Source organism: Abrus precatorius, unplaced genomic scaffold (assembly GCF_003935025.1).
Source record: "Abrus precatorius isolate BTA unplaced genomic scaffold, Abrus_2018 Scaffold6, whole genome shotgun sequence".
NCBI lineage: Eukaryota > Viridiplantae > Streptophyta > Magnoliopsida > Fabales > Fabaceae > Abrus > Abrus precatorius.
This window is the reverse complement of record NW_020874406.1, coordinates 11,480,407-11,501,738: the sequence shown is the minus strand read 5'-3', so window position 1 is coordinate 11,501,738 and position 21,332 is coordinate 11,480,407. Positions and strand designations below refer to the sequence as shown.

Here is a 21,332-nt window from a genome sequence, read left to right as displayed (position 1 = left end):
TATTAATAAAATTGTAAAAAGAAATAATTACTAATCCTACCAATCCTAAAGGATATAGGTTGCTCACACTGGCATTTTAATTTTCAAATCATAATTACCATGAAGAAATTATAAAACATTTTGTGAATCTCAACGGCTGAAATTCAAATTAAAATTTATTAAATAATTATATATTCGAATATTAAATAATATATTTTTATTAGAAATATAGAAATTAGTAGTTTAATTGAAAAAATTGTTAATATTTTCTAATCTTTACCATTTTTTCGATTGATTGTGAGAGAACTCGCTACACTCGAAGGACGCTGCAAAAGTCATCTAACACTTTCGAAAATGACAAATGTCACAAGGACCAAAGTATCAACATGCAGTTAAAAGGAAAATTGTAAATAGTTAAGCTATTGACCTAAAAGAAACAAGTTAAAGCTATTAAAATTCCGAAGTAACGACAAGTATACAGGCTGTCAAAAAGGCTCAAGCTTTACGTGATGTTAACTGCCTCAGATTGTACTTGGAAAATTCCTTATATTTCTCAATGACACCGATCAAGCACACGGTCTGACAAGCGAAAGAGGAGGATGCATTAGTTCTATACCAAACTGATACAAAACATGGTAAATTAAACGCAAAGAATCGAAAAATAAAGCATTGTGGTAAGTGTTGATTCCAAAAATGGTATGTCAAAACCAAGTTCAGCCTCTAAAGAAGAAATGCAAATATAAATTTTAAAGTTGTATGCGCAAACTACGAAAGTACCTTTAGGTGACACCAAAATGGCAAAATCAGAATATATAGCGAAAGTAGGAAAAAAAAAAAAAAAAAAACTTTCTGACTAGTTTTTTCTAATGGCGAAATTATTAAACAATTTTTAAAGAAGCCAATACAAAAATGCATAGATTTCATAGACAATGTGAAAAGATAAATGAAGGAAAATAATCTGGCACATCAAGAACAGCACTTCACAACATTGCTGCTGCTAAGGGGTAAAAAATGACGTAATGACTAACGAGTACACGACAAGCAGAGACACATGCAGTATAACTTAAGTTCCCGTCAGACCATGCCTTTCTTACCTTGGCAATTTCAACTACTATAGTTTTATCAGGGTTTTTGAGATCAACTTTATGGGGAGCAGGAACCGACTTTGCCACAGCATCGATGATTTCCATCCTGTCAACACCAGTATTTGCCCGAGCTTCATACAATACAGCAAACTGCACATACAAAAAGCTTGTCAAGCTACAGACAAAAGAACCCAGTCATAGAAAGAATTGAACATGAACTTTGTTAAGAACATTTGTTTATTGAAGGAGACAAATTAGACATAAGATAACATATAACAGAGCAAATCTACATTCATGTAATTAACTTTCCAGAATGCTCAAAATCAGGCTCCTCTTCTTGCAGCCTACTGGTGTAAACATAACGCACCCCCAAAATTTCATCTTGGTCAAATACTACACTCGGTTTGAATATAAGAATTGGAATTTGAGATTCAACTTTAATTCTGACGATTCATTCAGAAACGTAAACTTGGATTGGATTTTATAAACAAAGTCATAATTATAATTTTGAATTTTAATATATTTTCATCTATGAGGTATGAGCCACACTTTCTTAAAAGAATAGTATATCACATTGCAAAAACGAAATTTTGAATAAATATAAATAAAATGTTTTTATGGTAATGGTGACAAGGAATGGTGGTGCTAAGTAGTATGGTCAATGTCAGCGACAGCAACAGTGCCAACAGTACAAAAGGCAAACAGGTGGTGCAGATGATGGCAACAGTGGGCATAGGTGATGACATGAGAGTAAAACAAATGTTAGGATTGAAAACAGTGGCAACAAGTCAACAACATTGAACTTAAACGGCCACATGCAAAGTTTATCTTTTCAAACTTTCCTTTCGAAATTCCAATTGTAAGGAATTGGATTGAGAATTGTGAAGGATTTTATTTTATTGTTTTTGAAATTCCAATTGTAAGGAATAGGATTCCAGTTCGAAAAGCCATAATCAACAAGTATGATGGCCCAAATTCTAACTTCAAATTTAAGTTAAAATTGTTAAAGACACATTTAAGTATAGTGCTTTGAGAATTCTAAAGCTAGCTTTCCAAGCTTGTGGGCCTCACTGGGTGTAGAAGTTGGAGCATTAGGTAGAAGAATAATTGTCAAATATGGTTAGTTTACTATAAATATACCTACTCAGCTTTATTAATTTCAAAATATTAATATTGGCAACATTTGGGTAGTTTGTGACTCATTCAAAAGAAGATGTAAATATGAGCAGAGACAATAATGTGCGGTATTACCTTGTGTGGATTTTGTGTTTCCACAGGAAAGTAATGTTCCACAAGAGGCTTAATCGCTTTTGAAATTTCCTCCTTTGAAGCATAACATGTGACTTCAATTGGCAAAATTCTCAAAATAAACCTAGAAGTAGACAACACTGCATCAGTGTTTCTTCTGTGCATATTCTGCATGTGTTTGTATGTACATATGCACAGAGACATAAATATATAAAATAGAAACTAAAAATATACCTTGACATATGTTTCCTTGTTGATGCAGCTGATGTCACTATCCGATGAACTATATCCTTTGGGGCTTGGTCTCCATCTTTCTTCCGCATTTGAACAAATACTACACCATTACAACCAGAATCAAGCTTGACAAAGCGCCTCTGGGGAAAAAAAGAAAAACACTTAGCAAAACACACAAAACTGCAGATAGAAGAGTAAAATCGAAAGTTGAAACAAATCCTAGGGGCAGATGTCAGCCCAGTGCCCTCAAATTGTACTACAATACACAATGAACTGAGGAATTAAGTATATTGTCTTTCTACAAATACTTTAAATTTCACCAAATAAATTCTACTGAGGAAAAATGATAAACATAAAAGCTGATCCTGCCACTACTTAATCAATACAAGTTGTTAGCAGTGACTATTTTGGATTCCAGGAAGTCAATATTAGCCCAAAAGCATCTTTCTTAAAGAAGTCAAGTAGTCAAGAAGTAAAGATGATATTCTAGAGTGGCTCTGTAGTACTATGAAGGTAATATTTCCAATAGATATCACACTATATTTTCCATCTCATGTCTCAAAAAAAAGGCAGCAGAAGAGGAACTGATATCTTCTTGTATGATTGCAGACCTCAAGCATTAGTTGCACATCTATATGCATGTGTTTCTGAATATGCCATGTGCGTAGGGAGTCATGAGAAGAACTATTATCATCAGATAGGCCACAAATAAAGATAGGGTGAAGCGAAAAACAAATGAAATGTGAAGCTCCACACTAACAGAATAAAAATATACAGAACATTAGTCTTATCAAGTCACCTTATTCTTGTCTCCTAATTCCTTGAATTCTGCTTCAATTAACCTATCAATAGACTCCTTTTCCACTTTGTTACCAAACTCAGATGTTGGCACATTTGTTTTGCTGCACTGTTTCACAGCTGGTAGCTCATCAGCTATCCTTTCCGGAGTCTTCAGATTGTCAACGACCCCTTCATTATCATTACCTTTATCTACAGCCTGGGAACGCAGATCATCAATTTTATGAGTATCTGATTTTTCACCAGTTCCATTGTCATGACTGGCATCGTCCAATTTGGGCTTTTTGTCTCCCTTTTCCTCATCTCCCTCCTGCACCACCTCCTCATCTTCATCATCATCATCATCACCACTACTAGAAGAGTCGGAATCTGCAAACGTGATTTTTGTATTTAAAGGTCTGTTGGATAACTCCTTTACACTTGAATCTACCCCAAGAACTAACTCTTCATAAAACTGCAAAGCAAACAAAAACAACATGATATCATTTTACAAAGATAGGAAAAAAAATGTCCCACACTAAATACAAAATGCAAATTTAAACAAGTTAAAAAACTAGAAAATATGATTCAAGCCTAAACTACACCACCTAGCTAAGAATTTCCGAAGGATACACTATTCATGCAATTATTCATATGAAGCTCGTGATACAATAGTTGAAGCTGTTAGAAGAATCGCAATTGAAAGCTGAGGCGGTAATAATGAGAAGAAGAAAGAAGAAATCATACGGAATCAAGAATGTTGAGGGCTTCACGAGAGGCTTGGTGTTCTCTGCCGCCATCGCAAGTGATGAAGAAGCCTTGCACGCCAGGGCGCAAAGGATACGAACCCTTCTTCACTGCCTTCTGAAAAAATTGATGAAAACAGAATCAGTAACTGAATAACAGAAACTTCGAAACGCAAAAAAGGAACGGAACAGAAAAAGACGTTGTGAGGAAGATAGCGTTTTCTCTTCTTGCCGGTGGCGGCGGCTGCATCGGCTTTACCCTGTGGCGCCATAACACACAACAAAGCTACTCTATACACTGTATCGAGCGGTTTTTCTTTTTGGTACAGTGAAAATAAGCTAAGCTAGTGGGTGGTTATTGGTGATTAGATATTACTACAGGAGTTTTTTAAATCCAAATATTTTTTTTTTATCAAATGCAAATATAATTTTAACAGAACGTTTAAATATATTTTTATTCCTACATTTTACTTTATTTTATTATGTTTACATTTTTAATTTTATATTTAGTATTTATTATTTATTTTTTATCATAATTATTGATTTTAATAATTATCAAAATATTTATATTTTTTCATATTGAGTAATAGAATATAATTTTATAAAAAAAAATAGAAATATAGTTTTGTTGAATTTAATTGATAGTAGTGAATTTTTATTTAGTAAAAATTATAATTTTTATGTATAATATAAATATATATTAATACCCAATAATAAAAGGAGTTTCAAATTTATTAGAAATACAAGAATACCTGAATTTAATTAAAAATAAAATTAAGTTTATATAAACTGATTTACAATGTCATCTATTTAAAAAAAATTAACGTTGTTATCTATTTTTATGGCTTAATGTGATAATAAATAAAATTCTACATATAATTATCTATAAATGAATATTTACTTAATGTGTCCATCAATTTTATCCTTAAATTTTTTAAAATATTATATTATCGATCATCAAAAAAGATGGAGGATAGATCAAAATAAATATACGTAGAAAAGTAATGTAAGAATTGCGAGTGAGACAAGATAAGGGGTAAGTGGAGCTTTAGAGATAATGGTTTTTGACAATGAGTCAAGAATTTTGGGCTTTATTGCATGAGACCTATATTGGATAAGGCAATACTCTATCGTTACATCATAAATAGAAATTTGAATACCTCTTTAGCCTAACATAAACAACAAATGTTTCTCTAGTCTTAATAAGTCAATAATATGATTAAGGACTAAAATAAATAATTATTGAGCCAAAAAGATTAATTACCCAAAAATCAAAGGGCTGATTCATGAAGCCTATTAGTTTAATACTTCACCTATAAAAGAAAAGTAGGAGATACAAATAAGAATTGACTTATGAATATTAAATAGCCTTTATTTTCTTATACTGACTATTGACTTCATCATCGGAATGCCTTTGTAGATACCCCCTACCTCACAACACAAGGAATTTGGAACATTCAACAAAGACGTCACATTAGAAGACAAGCGGAGAGATCGCAGAAGACTATTGTATCCTTAACAGGAACATTTTGACGTCCACCATAGGACACGATTTGCCTTAATTTCAAGAAGATATGGTACTAACTAGGAGCCAACAGTAAAGTCCCAGCCAGCCATGGGAAATACCGCATCAACAGGAAGAACATGTACAGAATCCGCCTGTCCCAAGAATTCTCCTTGAAACGGGAGAAGATGAGGATCTCTCCTCCTCAATTGTAAGGCACTTGAAGGCAGAAATGATGGAGATTCAACGCTCTGAAAAAGGGATGCCCTCAAGTTGTCGGCCATGCGAAGGGAGAATGGAAACTTAAGAAGTGAAATTAGGACTTACATCTTGTCTCAGGTTACACCTTTCGTTCAAGAACATGAAGAGTCATCAGCATAACAGGAGAGACCGAAAATAGTTCAACAAATAAGGACCAACCCTTCAGTTGAACGAGATAGAATCTCAAGCCGAAGACCTTTTTCCCAAATAATCTTGGAGGCAAAGCTGCCAAGAAATTGGAAGGGTATAACTCTCAAAAAATATGACGAAACTTTTGATCTGAAAAAATATATCGATATATTTACTACCCAGGTCGGCCTTTACACTGACGATGATGCTTTACTGTGTCAGATATTCCCAACATCACTACGGGGACTAGCCTTGAACTGGTTCACCAAACTACCGCCCATGTCTTGTTTGCCACACTGGTCGAACGTTTTAATCTACAGTTCGCTACCAGTCTGCCTCATCAGTTAATCTTATTAGTTCTATTTAACATCCGCCAAGAGAAAAAGGAGACACTTAGAGCATTTATGGAACGCTTTGGGAGAGTAGCTCTATCTATCTGAAACCTGGAGCTAGCAGTTGCGATGCATCATCTCACAACAACCCTCAAACCGAGTCCATTTGCTAATAGTATTTGTAAAAAATGTCAAGCAGACTTAGATGAATTGTGCAATCCTGCAACTAAATACATGTAGATGGAGGAACTGGCTAAATTCTGTAATCAAACTAGAATAGAGCAAGTATCTGGTAGGAAGGAAACTGAAGGGGAAAACCTCTAGAGGAACAGACAAGAGAATATAGACCAAAAGAATGAGGTTGAACGACTCATGAGTGGGCCAAGGTATACAAATTACACAACGCTTAATACCAATCGGTCTAGAATACTTGAGCAGGCTCTAACAATAAAGATATAACCATCCCCAAGTGAGCAAGCACCTCTCTCGGGCAGACAAAACTAAGACATGTCAGTACCATTAGAATCGGCGACACACTACTGAAGAGTGCACAACACTCAAGGACCGCATCGAAGATTTGGTTAAGGCCAAACATCTTCAAGACTTTGTAACAAAACACACAAAAAGAGAGAAAGGTCAGTGGATCGAACAATCAAAATGGCAGCACAATAGAAGAGAAGAACGACATCGTAGCCGATCAAGAGACCCTCCATAGCAACGCCATAATAAACACGACAATCAACCTTGCCGCACTATCAACACCATAGCAGGAGGATTTGCAGGAGGAGGTTCTACCATTTTAGCCTAAAAAAGATACCTGTGATAGGTCTGATCAGTCAACAATATATCCTTGGGAAGCGGGGTTTGGATCCCCCAATAACATTTACAGATCGGGATTTCCAAGGGGTAGATCTTGTACAAGATGTCCCTATAGTCATAAGTGTTGACATCCACAACTGTACTGTCAGAAAAACTTTAATCAATCAGGGATGCTTGGCCAACATTTTTTACTGGAACACTTTTTAGCAAACGAGCATACCTAAAGAGGAATTAAAAGAATATAACGAACCGCTTATGGGGTTCTGGGAGAGAGAGTAGAAACTCGTGGGTGTATTGACCTATATACTTGGTGGTTCATGCGAGTACCTTGTATAATATATTGTTGGGACGACCCTCCCTGAATAAATTGCAAGCCTAGTCTCCACCTCTCATCTTGCCATGAAATTTTCATCTGACAGAGGTAGGATCATTACTGTCCATGTAGACCAAAAGATTGTCAGAGAATATTATTTTACAAGCCTGTGATTAAAGCACTTATCTAACTCGGGTAGGGATGTCAATATAGTATCCCCTCGGTTAGGTGGGGACTTAACAGATGTCAAGCTCAATCCAAGAATAGATGAGGGGCCTCAGGTCGAACCTAACGAAGAAAAGAGGTCTTTTCAGTTGGGAGAACTACCCGAACAAGATACCTTAGAACTGGATTATCACAGGCTGAACAACAAAGGATCAACAAGGTACTACTCAATCACACCAGACTTTTCACATGAACAACAACAAATATGCTTGGAATAGATCTCGATTTTTTATGTCATCCACTGTCTGTGTACAAAAGGGCAAAGCTAGTTGCTCAGAAGAAGAGAAAAATGGGGGGAGAGCGAGCCCATGCTGTCCGAGAGGAAATTGCTAAGTTGTTGCAAGCAGGATTTATCCGAGAAGTACAATACTCTACATGGCTTGCCAATGTGGTAATGGTGAAAAAAGCAAATGGAAAATGGAGAATGTGCACCAACTTCATAGATCTAAACAAAGCATGCCCGAAGGATGTATATTCCCTACCAAACATAAATGCCCTTGTAGACAAAGCAGCTGGTCACAGAATACTTAGTTTCCTTAATGCATATTTTGGATATAACCAGATTTAGATGTATCCCCAGACGAAGACAAAACAACTTTTATCACTAATTCGGCAAACTTCTGTTATAAAGTTATGCCTTTCGGATTAAAGATTCCATGCGTCACTTATCAAAGGTTAATGAACAAGATATTCATCAGGCAGATAGGAAGATGTATAGAGGTATACGTTGACGACATGGTGGTCAAATCCGCCACCATAGATAATCACATTATCCACCTGAATGAAATTTTTAATAAAGCAAAGTAGCATAGGATGTGATTTAATCCCAATAAATGTACATTTGGGGTTTCTAGAGAAAAATTCTTGGGCTTTATGCTTCCCGAAAAGAGGATTCAGGCGAACCTAGATAAGTGTCAGGCAATACTTGATATGCGCAACCCTAATACTGTCAAAGAAGTACAACGGTTAGCCGGCCAGATAGTCGCACTATCTTTATTTCTTCCACGAGTAGCGGAAAAGTCACGACCATTTGCAGAACTTTTTAGGAAGACACAAAAATTTGAATAGACCAAAGAATGTGAAATCGCTTTCGGTCAATTTAAAACCATCTTAGCAACACCGCCTATCCTAACCAAACCAAAACCAGGATCAGATATAATCGTTTATCTAGCAGTTTCAGATAACGCCATCAGCTCAATACTCTTATAAGAGACATCAGAACACATTATAATGTTGGTATATTTAATCAACCGAACACTGCATAATGCTGAAACCCGATACCAGTTGATGAAAAAAGTAACTTTGGCATTAGTGCACACAGCTCGGTGGTTAAGGCACTATTTCAAGTGTTACTGAATTATTATGTGTATTGATTGTACAATTGCGAAGATATTGCGTAAACTAAAACTTGTCGAGCGCATGATGGCATGGGCAGTAGAGCTCTCTTAATATGATGTTCGCCTTGAAACACGAGGACCCCTCAAGGCCCAAGTACTTGTAGAATTTCTTAACGAATTTCATCCTCTTAAGGTCATGCCTATCACTGATAAGTGGAACTTACATGTAGATATATACTCAAATCTAAGCAGCTGCACAGTAGGGGTTATTTTAGAAGGACCAAACAAGGTAAAATTAAAACAATCAATAAGATTCAGCTTCAAAGCTTCCAATAATCAGGCGGAATATGAAGCATTATTGACCGAATTAAAACTAGCAAAGGAAATCGGGGTCAGAAGAATAATATGTTAGAGCGATTCAAAGGTAGTTGTCAAACAAGTTAACGGCACATATCAAGTTAAAGACCCTATCATGTTGAAATACTATCAAGAGTTTAAAAATCTACACCTCAAATTTGATGAGATTCATGTCCGTCATACACTGAGAGATCAAAATGCACAAGTTGATAGGCTGACTAAATTAGCTAGTCATTGGAAGTCAGGACAACTCCAAAGCATAATTCATCAAGAGGTTAGCAAGCCAAGTATTTCAGAACATGAGTGTATGGAAATTGAAGAAGCACCGCGGAGTTGGATGACAGATATCGTTCAGTATCTCGTTGACAATAGAATCCCTAATGACCTAGACCATGCCAAATACCTAAGAATACGAGCAGCAAAATATACCATCGTTGGTGGCGAGTTGTATAAGAGAGGGATCTTCATCCCCTATTAAAATGCCTTGGTGAAGAATAAGCTAATTATATCATGCAGAAGATTCATGAGGGTATCTGTGGAACCTATTCGGAAAGACGAACAATGGCGGCACAGGTGCTAAGAGTAAGGTATTACTACTCGACCTTAACCAAAGACTGTGAGCTTTTCGTTAAGAAATGTATTCCATGTCAGCAACATGGACCACTGATTCACCAAAATGTCGAGAACCTTCATCTCGTTTATTCCCCTTGGCCTTTTGCTATATGGGGAATGGATTTACTTGGCCCATTTCCCTTGGCTAAAGGGCAACAATGTAAGTACCTTCTTGTTGTTGTTGACTATTTTACCAAATGGATAGAAGTCGAACCTCTCGTGACTATCACGACAAACAATGTCCAAAAGTTCACTTGAAAAAATATTATTACACGTTACGGCATATCCCTTGCCTTAATCACTGACAATGACCTTCAGTTTACAGATCGGCGCTTTAACGAATTTTTAGAATGGCTCAAAATAAGGCACCGATTCACTTCAGTTGAGAACTTCCAGAGCAACGGCCAAGTCGAGGCTGCCAATAAAGTTATTCTTCATGAGCTTAAAAGATTATTAGGCTTGATAAAAGGAGAATGGGCTGAAAAGCTACCAGAAATTCTTTGGGCATATCGGTGCACTCTCCAAACCGTAACAGAAGAAACACCTTTCTGGTTAACATATGGAACCGAAGCCATGATTCCAATCAAGATCAGTGAACCTTTATTTCAACAACAACACTTTGAAAATGAACCAAATTCTCTCTCCCTAACCACCAACTTAAATCTGGTAGATGAAATCAGAGACTGAGCCGCTATCATGATGGAAGCAAGTAGAAGGGTGATGTCAAGAAAATATAACTCCAAGCTCAGACCAAGACAGTTTAAAATTGGAGACTTAGTATGGAGAACAACTAGTGAAGATGACGTGACCGACGAGAAGGAAAACTTGCCGCCAACTGGGATGGACCCTTTCGGGTAACAGCTTGCCTAGACAATGGATCTTACAAACTTGAAACATTCAAGGGGAAAGCTATACCAAGAACCTGGAACGTGTCACATCTGAAGTATTATTTTAGTTAACAAATGTAAAATGTAAATTCAGTGCACTCTTTTCCTCATTTGTGTTTTGTCCTCTTAAAAGAACGTGAAAAGAGGTTTTCCTGAGAAGGTTTTTAACGAGGTATACCATCAATAAAAAGACATCTATTATTCACAAACTCGTGCTTCTATTTTTTTAAATTCTATCTTGAGTACCTCACTCGGCTAGGGTCAAATTATTCCCTCTCGAGTATTCCACTCGGCTAAGATTGAAACAAGTATTTCCTCCTGAGTACCTCACTCGGGTAGTTCGAATCATTCCTTCCCGAGTAACCCACTCATTTAAGGTAAACATGCACTCAATCACGATTACTTCAAACAAGCCACAACTAATAACTTACTCGACTTAAATAAACAAATGGGATAATAAATAACTAAGTTATCAACATGAGTAATAAATAAACTAACAAAAACGTCTAAAACCGTATACGAGGATTAATTAAAAGAATATCCTAATTGATGTAAATCTGTATTACTCTAAAAATTGTCAAACACGAGTATAGAAATAAAACTTGCATTAATAGAAAACACAAAATGGCTGAAAAGTACTACAAAAAGTATAAGGCGCTATCGACCTAAGCTTTACAAAAAGAGAAAAACCCCCCATTATTGCCCCCTCAGCAGCATCCTGTGTTGGGACGTCCGCGGCAGCATTCCTATGAGCTTGGCAGGGAGCCTCGGCATCAGGTTCCATGTCATCAGCTACTTCATTGTAAGTCAGAAACTTTCCACCAAAGAAGTCATCTATCAAGTCGAAGTGGAAGTTAGCGGAAACCTAGCAAATTTTGATTGCCTACTGCATGGCATGGTGGAATCCAGCTTCATGCTCAGCAATAATCTTGCCATTACGCTCAGCAACGAACTCCTCCATGTTAGCATCAACCTTTTCTTTGTTATGCCTTTCTCTTGCGAAGGCTTCATCTAACTCCAAGCTCTTGGCCTTTAAGGCTTCTTCAGTTGCACGTAGCCGGTCCTCAATAATGTCAAAGTACCCTTTAATTTGAGCTACTTCAATTTCTAGTGCTTTGTTTGTTTCAGCCAAGTTCGACTAAACCTTTTCACTTTCCTCCAAAGCTCTCTGGGTTGATGAGAATTGGCTTGAGACCTTCTCTAGTTGAAGCAAAGGTTCCAAAGCCAAGTTATGCGCCATCACCATGGCTCAGGTTTGTAACTCACAGTACCATTGTCATCAATACCTGTTATCTTATTTATTTACAACAGCCCTCCCGGTCTCCGATAACAGGTATGGGGATACAAGCTTGGTAGCCCAGACCCCCTCGACAAAGAAAGTATCTATAAAGACCATTAGAAGGATGACAGTCTGAACCAAAGAGCTGCTCGGACCAGTAAACTCTACAGCACAGGAATGCTTATGCTTTTGTTCCCTTTCGGATTCCTTCCCCTTGCCTTTGTCTTTCCTTTTCTTTGTATGCCCTTCGACAAGGGGAAGATCTTAAGGAGGAGAGCGTGTCTCTGCTAACTCTAGAACACGGTCTAGTTGGGGTGGCAGTGTTCTTCAGTCGAAGTTCCCTCTACAACTCGAGTCCTTAGGACACGACGGTAGGACACCCCGGCTCCTCTTTGCATCATTAAACCTGCACCAAGAACAAGGAGTCAAATCAATATAACAAGGTCAGCAAAAACAAGAGCAAAGGTGGTAAAGCATACCTTCCAAGTCCAATTGGGACTTAGGAAATTTTGGCAAAAAAATAAGTGCCAAGCAGGGAGTTCACGAGGAAGAGATTTTATATGCTCCAAAGCCGATAACTCCTCTGGGGTCAACATCTCTTCTAGGTACACGTCATATTGACAAGGGACTCGAGTCTAATGAAAGGGAAAGAGAGGTCTATCTTCACTATCAAAAAAGTATTTTTTTACCAATAGAGTGGAAGATTACTTTAAAGTATCTAGTTTTAAAACCCTTGAAAGAAGAAGTATAAGGTTTAAAAAGGGGCAACTCAGCCTGCCTTATTAGCGATACCCACCTTGCCTTGTTTGAAGGACGGATACAAAAAAAATGAAAAAACAAACCTACATTAGGCTCGATATAATGAAATTTATACAAGATTCTAAACGTCTGCATAGCCGCCCACTCGTTCGGGTGAAGTTGTGTCAGTGCGACATTCAAGACCCTTAATACACCCATTTGAAAATCATCAAACGGAAGTACTATTCCTAATTCTCTAAACATGCATTTATATACAAAAAAGGTGTCGACCATCTCGGCACTGCCACCTAAAAACACTAGTTTGGGGTCTCTCGAGCCATCCCTTTGGCAGACATTAACAATTATCGGATAAGGGTTTAAAGCATCCTATAGTGATATGTTACATTGATCTATAAAGGATTGTAGTTGCTTATTTTGTTGAAAGCATGAGAAGTACACGGCTAATTTACCATCCACCCATTTGTAACCAGGAATTGTACAAGGCAAAAACTTAGGTCTTTCTCTTAGAGGACTAGGTTTGGCAATAATTCGCCCAACTCAAAGCCCTCCCCGTCAGCATTAGACGATTTGGTTTCATCTCCAAAATTCCTAACTGTTTCATTCAAATCATTTACAATACCAACTAATAGAAAGGAAGTACCTTCAACCCTTTTGGTCTCGATTAGATCACCTACCTCATTAGCAGGAACGGTATTCGGCTTGGATTGGTCCGATAAGGAATCCCCCTACTTGATTGAATCAGCCATAAAAGAATAAAAGAAGAGAAGAAAAAGGCAAAGCGAAACAAACGTACCTTAAAGTCTAAAAGAGAGAAAACTTCAATAAATTAGCAAATTTTACCCCTCGGTGCAGAGCTGAAAGCGTACATAATGCTTGGAGACCACTACCTATTTATAGAACACACGGCTTCGGGTAGATGAAGGGTCACCCCCTTTAATAACCGTCAGATCTCTTCCAAATTAACAGATATGAACGAGCAACCTTTAGTTTCAAAGCATGAACTACGAGAAAATCTTAATCTAGTGAAACTCTAAAATGCCAACACATCATCTTATTAGGCTTGGGAGGCAAAATTACGCTAGATGATTCGATCTTTCTCTCATACAGGAATCCGAATACCTCTTCGGCCTGACACCAACAGATTTTAAACCGAGTACCCTATCAGTTACACTGTTCATACCTTTTCGACCTATGTAAGAGAAAAATCATAATACCAAATTGCCAACAGATCTAAAGCCCTTATGTCATACCTCCTCGGGCTTGGGGCAAGTGTATTGGATAAGGCACTACTTGGTCGTTACATCGGAAAGAAGAATCTGAATACCTCTTCTCTCTAACATAAACAACGGATGTCCCTCCAGTCATAATAAGTAAATAATATGATTAAGGATTAAAACAAATAATTATTGAACAAAAAAGATTAATTACCTAAAAATCAAAGGGCTAAAGACAGGGTTGATTCACGAAACCCATTAGCCCAATACCTCACCTATAAAAGGAAAGTAGGAGATACAGGTAGGAGATTGACTTCTGAATATTAAATAGCCTTTATTTCCCTATATCGACTATTGACTTCATCATTGGAGTTCCTTTGCAAGTACCCCCTACATCATAACACAAAGAATTTGAAACATTCAACAAAGACGTCACATTAGAAGACAAGCAGAGAGATCGCAGAAGACTATTGTATTCTTAACAAGAATAAGACCTTATTCTGGCACATGAGTTAGTGTTTGTGTTTCCATGTTGTGAGCTTTCTGTATGTGTCTTATGCAATTTTGAAATCCACAAGAGCTTCAAAATCTAGGTTGTTGAAACCTTGAACTAGAAGAAGAAAATAGAAAAACATAATGAACAATGAAGTGAGAGAACAATCTCATGTGTCTATTTCATCCCTACAAAAACTTAGGATATCTTGCCAGAGATGTCGAAGTCTTACAAGTTAAGAAGGTTCCCATCAGAAAATGCAGCTTATGTCGAAGTCTTACAAGTTAAGAAGGTTCCCATCAGAAAATGCAGCTTAAGAATTTGCTCTTGTTATGACAGAAAGTGTGGATAGAAAGGTGTCGTAAAAATAATCTAAAAGAGTTAGTTCACTAACGAGGAATTCAAAGTATCATTTAACGTGTTTTTGTCGTTTTGTTAACCATAATAATTAATGAATGACAATAATTAACATTAAAGAATAATATGATATTTTTAAAAATTTGTACATGAAATTCATAAACTCATAAATTTAAGGACAAAAGTGAATTTTCAGTGTTTTGATCCCTAATATAATTAAAACATAATAAACTAATATAAACCACATATTTTCATTGGAATGTATACTTTCATATAAATTTATGAAAACTGATTCTATAATTTTTAAGACAAAGAAGTCATTATTATTTTGAGGACCAATTTGGATCTTTCTTCAATTTATTATAAATAAAATATGAAAATACAACATAAGAGCATTGCTTCATGTTTTGGAAGAAAAATAGTTTCGCATGTCACGTAGTAGTTTCAATAACAATCTCACAAATCAAATTTTTTTACTTTAAGAACTTGAAAATTAAGAAAGAAATAAAAGGAAAAAGAAATAAAAGTAAGAAATTGGGAGAGTTTTTAAAACCCTTCTTTTTGTGTAAAAATTCTCAAACAAGATTATCATCGTATAGGTCTTCTCATTTTTCCTCTTTTCCCTCAAAAGCTAACTTTCAAACGCAGTCTTCAATAACTACCAGAGCAATTAAAAAAAAAATCGTTTAAACTTCCAGGTTTTAGCAAATTCAAATTTAAGACATTACTCCTAATACTATTGTATAACATCCAAAGGATCTCTATTGCTAAAAGATCAATGCCATAAATCACACCTTTAAAAAAAATAACAAGAATATTTATATAAATGGATAACTTGATCAAAGAATAGACGAAACCTTCCTTTATACAGAGATATTAGATATGGAGAATAATTTCTGATTTACATGGCTATACGTTATATATATATATATATATATATATATACACATACATACATATATATATATATATATATACATATATATATATATATATATATATATATACATATAAAACAATTTATATATATTTATAGCAGGTGTACCCTATCGACAGTTTAGGATGAATAGGAGGCAGCAAGCAGCGCAGCCCCAATGCCGGATCCATCTTCGGTGACCTTCAGTATTACGTGCCTAGCAATATCTTCACCCAATATTTCATTTAGAGCTTCACGCAAGTACTCCCTAAACAATGTATAGCTAGAATACAATCCCCCTTCAATTGCCACAACGGTTCTTCTCATTTTCATATCACTTCTACTGCGTCCACCTGTGATGCCACCGCTCCCATCCCTACCAATCTTCTTCAAGATACCAACAATACCAGCAGCTGCCAATCGAGCAGCTCTACGAGTCACCACGTCACACACCTTCACCACAATTTTTCTTGCCTTCAAAGGAACTTCAGGAATCTGAGACAGTCAAATACATGATACGTTATTATTAGAATTAGAATAGCGGTAGGGTGGCCACTCATTTAGGGACAAAACATGTGGCATCTCGCTAGTTTACCTCAAAGATGTCATTAAGGATTTTCGCTACTTCTCTCAAGTCAGGAGAATTATCCTCATGCATGGCAGCCATCGAAGGAGTCCTGATATTCCATCAGGTATTGTATTAGTTTCAATATATAAGAGATTCGGAAAAGAATGATTGAGCATTGAACATATGTTAGAAGAACTAATGAAGCAATAAAATATATAGCAAATTCACTTTCCTGAAGCAATAAACTCTTGCCCTTTAAGAGAGATAAATTAATGGAGCATGTTAGAGAAACAAAGATGTCTCACATCAAAAGTTGGACTAAAAATATTCATCAATTAAAGTCATAATATACAAGGCCATGAATCTTTCAGCATAAGGATCACAAAGCACAGATGGATATCCACGTCATCAAATAGTAGTACATGTTTTTATAAAAACACTTTAAGATATACACATTCAATTTCAGTTGTTGGTTTTTCCTTGGCATACACAGTAAACAACTGAGATCCAGCACTCACCTCAGTATGAAAGGCATTGAAAGCTTGGAAGAAAGATGTCCAAACATATCCGATGACTCTAATGACATTCTCAGAATGACTCTCCTCACAATGTCCCCGAGATACATTCCTGATATCATTTTCTCAAAACCCTGCACCCCAAATCTCCAAAATTTTAGTCATGACAAATCAAGAAAAAGAAGTCATTAGATACGGAGCCTCACCTGATCATTTGGATTAGGACTCTCTGCATCCAAATCAATGTCATACGATGTTCTTGGTAAGTGAGATGACCAAAAGTTTCCCCACTCCATATTGACAACCTAAAAATAAGATGGGTTACAATAAGACCAAAAGCCAAACCAGAAAACAAGCAAAGTGAATAGAAGGAAGGGCAATACCATGCGTTCAGATGTCGTAAGAAGACCTTGAGATTTGATAATAGCATCAATCCGTTCCAAATAGCAGGCATTTGTACCAGTACCAATTATAATTGCAGCAACAGTATCTGGATCATGATAATGCCCAAGTGCTAATGTTCCAACAGTATCATTAACCTGTTTTAAATGAACATGAAATTATGTTTCACATAATAATCAGTAATATAATGAAACAAAAAGGATTTATGTCACATGACAGCAGACTTTTTTCCCTGCACAAAATTAAGGGGTATAAAAAAAAGTGATTACTCAACTAAAAAAAAGTTGCGCAATTTCTTAACATGAATGTATGCAGGTGCCATTTCAACAAGTATCACCATTATCCTCCAGTCGAAAAATATAGAATTAACAGTAAAAGATGACTTTGTGAAAAATTAGCAGTTCATTTGACACACATACCCAATTCTTACATCTAGACTGATAAAACTATTAGACAGGAATGTCAACACATGATTTAAAAACTCATACATCCTACAAGAACACTAAATATATCCTAGAAAAACATTTATCAGGGCAGACATGATCTCAGAACTCACAAAACAGCTTAATCCCAGTTGCATGATTATAAGACAAACTGTTTTCGGTGGCAAAAATTTGAGGGTTGAGAGATGGGGGGAATCATAACAGTACGCAAAAGAAAGTACTTCCTTACCAAGGCAACTACCCGCACATCTAGGCCTTTCCGAGTCAATGCTTCTTGCAAGCATGCTGCAACATCTCTTCCTACCTGACAACAAACAGTTTTGGCTGTTATTACTAACACGGCTTTGATATTTACATCATTGTAACTGAAAGAACAATTGTAATTTGAATAAGATATTCACATCTATTTTGCAACTGTTTAAAGGGGAAAAACACAAATAGTCATCTTGAAAACTAATTTGGCAGGGACAGTTAAAAGGGGGCTATGAGACCTAAATCAAATGCAACAGAAAATCAAGAATAAAATTCAACTATGCCACTAATTGAATGTCCTGGGCGTATAACTAGTTTCTTTTTTTAGTATAAAACTAATCAAATTATTACCCTGTACATCATGCATTTTTTCTTAAACACGCACAAATTTTCACTAAAATTGGTGATCAAGTTTTATGATGAGCAACAAAACTAGAATTTCTGCCTATCACATAGTTCCCTATGAATACAAGTTTTTCACATAGAAACTGCTCGAAATTCAACTGACTAACCATATCTACAACAGAAAACCCTTTCGTCCATTTAATTAAAATGCCAGAGGAAACAGACATTTGCTTCACGGGAAAGGAGAATGTAAACCCAAGCTCCCTTCTGTCCAGCCAAGTATTGGAACCATCTCCTTCTTTAGAAATGAATTCCTTCAATGAAGATGCAATAAAATCAAAGAGATCCTGCAAGCATCAAAATAAATCAACCTCTACAATGTTAAAAGAACAAAACAAATACCAGATAACTCAAATTTTAGAGTTTTGATTAAGTCACCTCGCTTGTGCTAGTCATTACATGCAGGGGAATGGGCTGTCGGTCCACTTCATGTTCCAAGTTCAAAGATGGTTGACCGCTTAAATTTACCCGCAAAACCCTAAAATTTGTACCCCCTAGATGAAGTGCATAATATGTTCCTCTCTCAGTCCTGATAACATAAAAATATAAAAACAAATTAATTTTATATATAATATAAACCAACAAACCACAAACATGTATAGAAGCAAATCTATTTAACAAATACATCTCCCAAATATGAACAGTTATGCTGAAGCACATTGATAACATATAAGCATCACATCAATGCACATTCCACTACAGATCAACAGGTAACGCTCATAAGGTATAAATGCAACCACTCACTTTAAAAACCTTGGATTGTACAACTCATTCTTGCAGACTTCAAATTACCTAAAGTATTGACACAAATCATGCATCAAAATAGCATAGTACACCAGCCATTTATTGTGCATTGAAGAACAACAGTTAATGTTCATGTAAACAAATACAACTCAGAAATCCAAACAGAAGTTATGCCTAAGCCCATCGATAACATGTAAGCATCACCATTAACGCGTGCTCATCTCCATATCAACCAGGCAATCATTTGACCCGGTAACGCTCAATATAAATGTAACCACACATTTAAAAACCTTGGATTGATGGATTCTATAATTCATTCTCGCTTATTTCAAATTTCGTCACGTGTTGACACGAATCATGCATCAAGAAAGCATGATACACCATCCATTTATTGCACATTGAAAAGGAATAGTTAATGTCTGTATATAAAAATACAACTCAGAAATCTGAACAGAAGTTATGGCCAAGCTCTTTGATAACATGTAAGCATCACCATCAATGCACACTCGTCTCCAGATCAACCAGGTAATCATTTGACTCAGTAACACTCAAAATAGGTATGAATGCAACCACACACTTGAAAAACCTGGGATTCTATAACTCATTCTTGCAGATTTCAAATTACTCAAGAATTGACACGAATCATGCATCACAATGTGAAGTTTTCAAAATACTAGAGTACACAAGCCATATTGGACATCGAAAAAGAAAAACTAATGTTCGTATAAACAAAATTCCCAATTCAAAAATGTGGTTCACATACTTGAAAACAATATCCACCAGAAACAAATGCACATAGGTATGAAACATGTATAACAAATAGAAGCAAAAACAACAAATAAACAAGTAATTAGACTACATATATAGACCCAGCAGGACATAAAAAATTACAAGCACATCAAAAGAAAACACTCCAAAGATAGGGAAAAAAGGCACGCTTGAACCAAAGAATCAAACAATGGGAACAGAACATTAACTTTCACAGTGAAGGAATCAAAAGTCCAAATTCTCAGCAAATGTCCAAGCAACAACTCAATAAAATCTCAACAGCAACAACTCAAAAGACCCATCAAAGAAAAAAATAAAAATTCATTCAATGGCACAGTTAAGGAGGCAAAAGGGGCAAGGGAATTGGAGCCAAATGGGGGTAAAACAAAGATAAGGGCACAAAATGATTACCCATTAGGGAGATTATCAACGAAGGTGAGAAGCATTTTGAGCTTGGAACCACCTTCGGATGCCAAACCAGCGTGCATCTCCACAGCCATGGCATCCACCACCTGCCTCAACCTCCCAACAGTGGTATCACACCCTTCCTCAAGTTCCCTCAACACATTCGCCACTCTCTTCCACTTCCTCCTACTCTTCACTCTGCGCCCCACCACCACCGCCGCCACCGCACATGCCGCCACCGCCACAGTCACCGCCACCCCTACAACCACTCTCCCCATATCCCCGATCAATCAAACCACATCGTACGATGCCGCTTCCCCACTCTCCTCCGATTGCTCATCATCACAAAACGTCGACCTTCTAACATGCACGCAGTCCTCCGAAACTCTTATCCGCAACCTAATAGAAAGAAACAGGCTCCCGCCGATACGATTTTTCTCCGGTGATACGAACTGAGTCGCCGGCGATTGGAAATCCAATTGTCCGGCGAAAGCACCGGAAAAGTGCAGTGTGATAGAGAGAGACGGCGGCTACGCACTTGTTTGGAATTAAGATGTGTTGGTTTGAGGACCGATGTGGAAACTTTTATATGGATGATGCAAAGACAGATTTGCCCTCGGACAGCTTGCGAAATATCGGATTTGTCACGGTATCTCTCCCCGATCTTTTTACCGTTTATGACAGATTTTGAGGTTAATGACAACTTTGACTTGTGCTCTTCTTTTCGTTCTCTCTTTCTCCGTTATTCCACCGTATCAGCAAAATCACATGCCAATTATCCCTTCTTCTATTTTTTTTTTCTCTTTCATATTACACTTTTTATACTCTATTCGTTATTTTTATTATCAGGTGAGAAAATAAGTAGAACAATTCAAAAATTACGTTAATATTGCTCTTAGCTGACTAGGCTATTACTCATTACAACACTTTTATCTTACACCATTTTGGATATATTTCAAATAGTAAA

The 21,332-nt window shown here is 36.6% G+C and overlaps 2 protein-coding genes across 3 annotated transcripts; both read right to left on the bottom strand.

Moving 5' to 3' along the window:
• Positions 1–276: 276 nt before the first annotated feature.
• Positions 277–4,393, bottom strand: LOC113869552 (THUMP domain-containing protein 1). 2 transcript variants are annotated; one of them, XM_027505931.1, is made up of 7 exons: positions 4,270–4,393; positions 4,071–4,187; positions 3,346–3,798; positions 2,547–2,686; positions 2,316–2,436; positions 1,074–1,214; positions 277–558 (listed from the first exon to the last, which is right to left on the bottom strand). In XM_027505931.1, exons 1-7 carry the CDS (start codon positions 4,339–4,341, stop codon positions 475–477), a joined length of 1,128 nt encoding a protein of 375 aa, XP_027361732.1. In that variant the 5' UTR covers positions 4,342–4,393; the 3' UTR covers positions 277–474. The 2 variants fall into 2 exon arrangements, with proteins under 2 accessions (XP_027361732.1, XP_027361733.1); XM_027505932.1 differs by having other exon boundaries at positions 494–558; positions 1,144–1,214; positions 4,270–4,386.
• An 11,611-nt stretch (positions 4,394–16,004) lies between these two features.
• Positions 16,005–20,895, bottom strand: LOC113869588 (hexokinase-3-like). Its single transcript, XM_027505982.1, has 9 exons — positions 20,372–20,895; positions 18,827–18,977; positions 18,556–18,735; positions 18,021–18,095; positions 17,330–17,485; positions 17,153–17,251; positions 16,950–17,080; positions 16,459–16,540; positions 16,005–16,358 (listed from the first exon to the last, which is right to left on the bottom strand). Exons 1-9 carry the CDS (start codon positions 20,641–20,643, stop codon positions 16,005–16,007), a joined length of 1,500 nt encoding a protein of 499 aa, XP_027361783.1. The 5' UTR covers positions 20,644–20,895.
• Between the last annotated feature and the right edge of the window lie 437 nt (positions 20,896–21,332).

What these genes read in the sequence shown, in the direction of transcription:
- LOC113869588 (XM_027505982.1), bottom strand. Translation starts at nt 20,643, where the DNA reads ATGGGGAGAGTGGTTGTAGGGGTGGCGGTGACTGTGGCGGTGGCGGCA. An exon ending in ATGTGCGGGTAGTTGCCTTG is followed by an intron (nt 17,486 to 18,020) that starts GTAAGGAAGTAC and finishes CATTTAAAACAG; the next exon opens with GTTAATGATACTGTTGGAAC. An exon ending in TCAATGCCTTTCATACTGAG is followed by an intron (nt 16,541 to 16,949) that starts GTGAGTGCTGGA and finishes ATGGAATATCAG; the next exon opens with GACTCCTTCGATGGCTGCCA.
- LOC113869552 (XM_027505931.1), bottom strand. Translation starts at nt 4,341, where the DNA reads ATGGCGCCACAGGGTAAAGCCGATGCAGCCGCCGCCACCGGCAAGAAG. An exon ending in CCCTCAACATTCTTGATTCC is followed by an intron (nt 3,799 to 4,070) that starts GTATGATTTCTT and finishes TTTGCTTTGCAG; the next exon opens with TTTTATGAAGAGTTAGTTCT. An exon ending in AATTAGGAGACAAGAATAAG is followed by an intron (nt 2,687 to 3,345) that starts GTGACTTGATAA and finishes TTTTTTCCCCAG; the next exon opens with AGGCGCTTTGTCAAGCTTGA.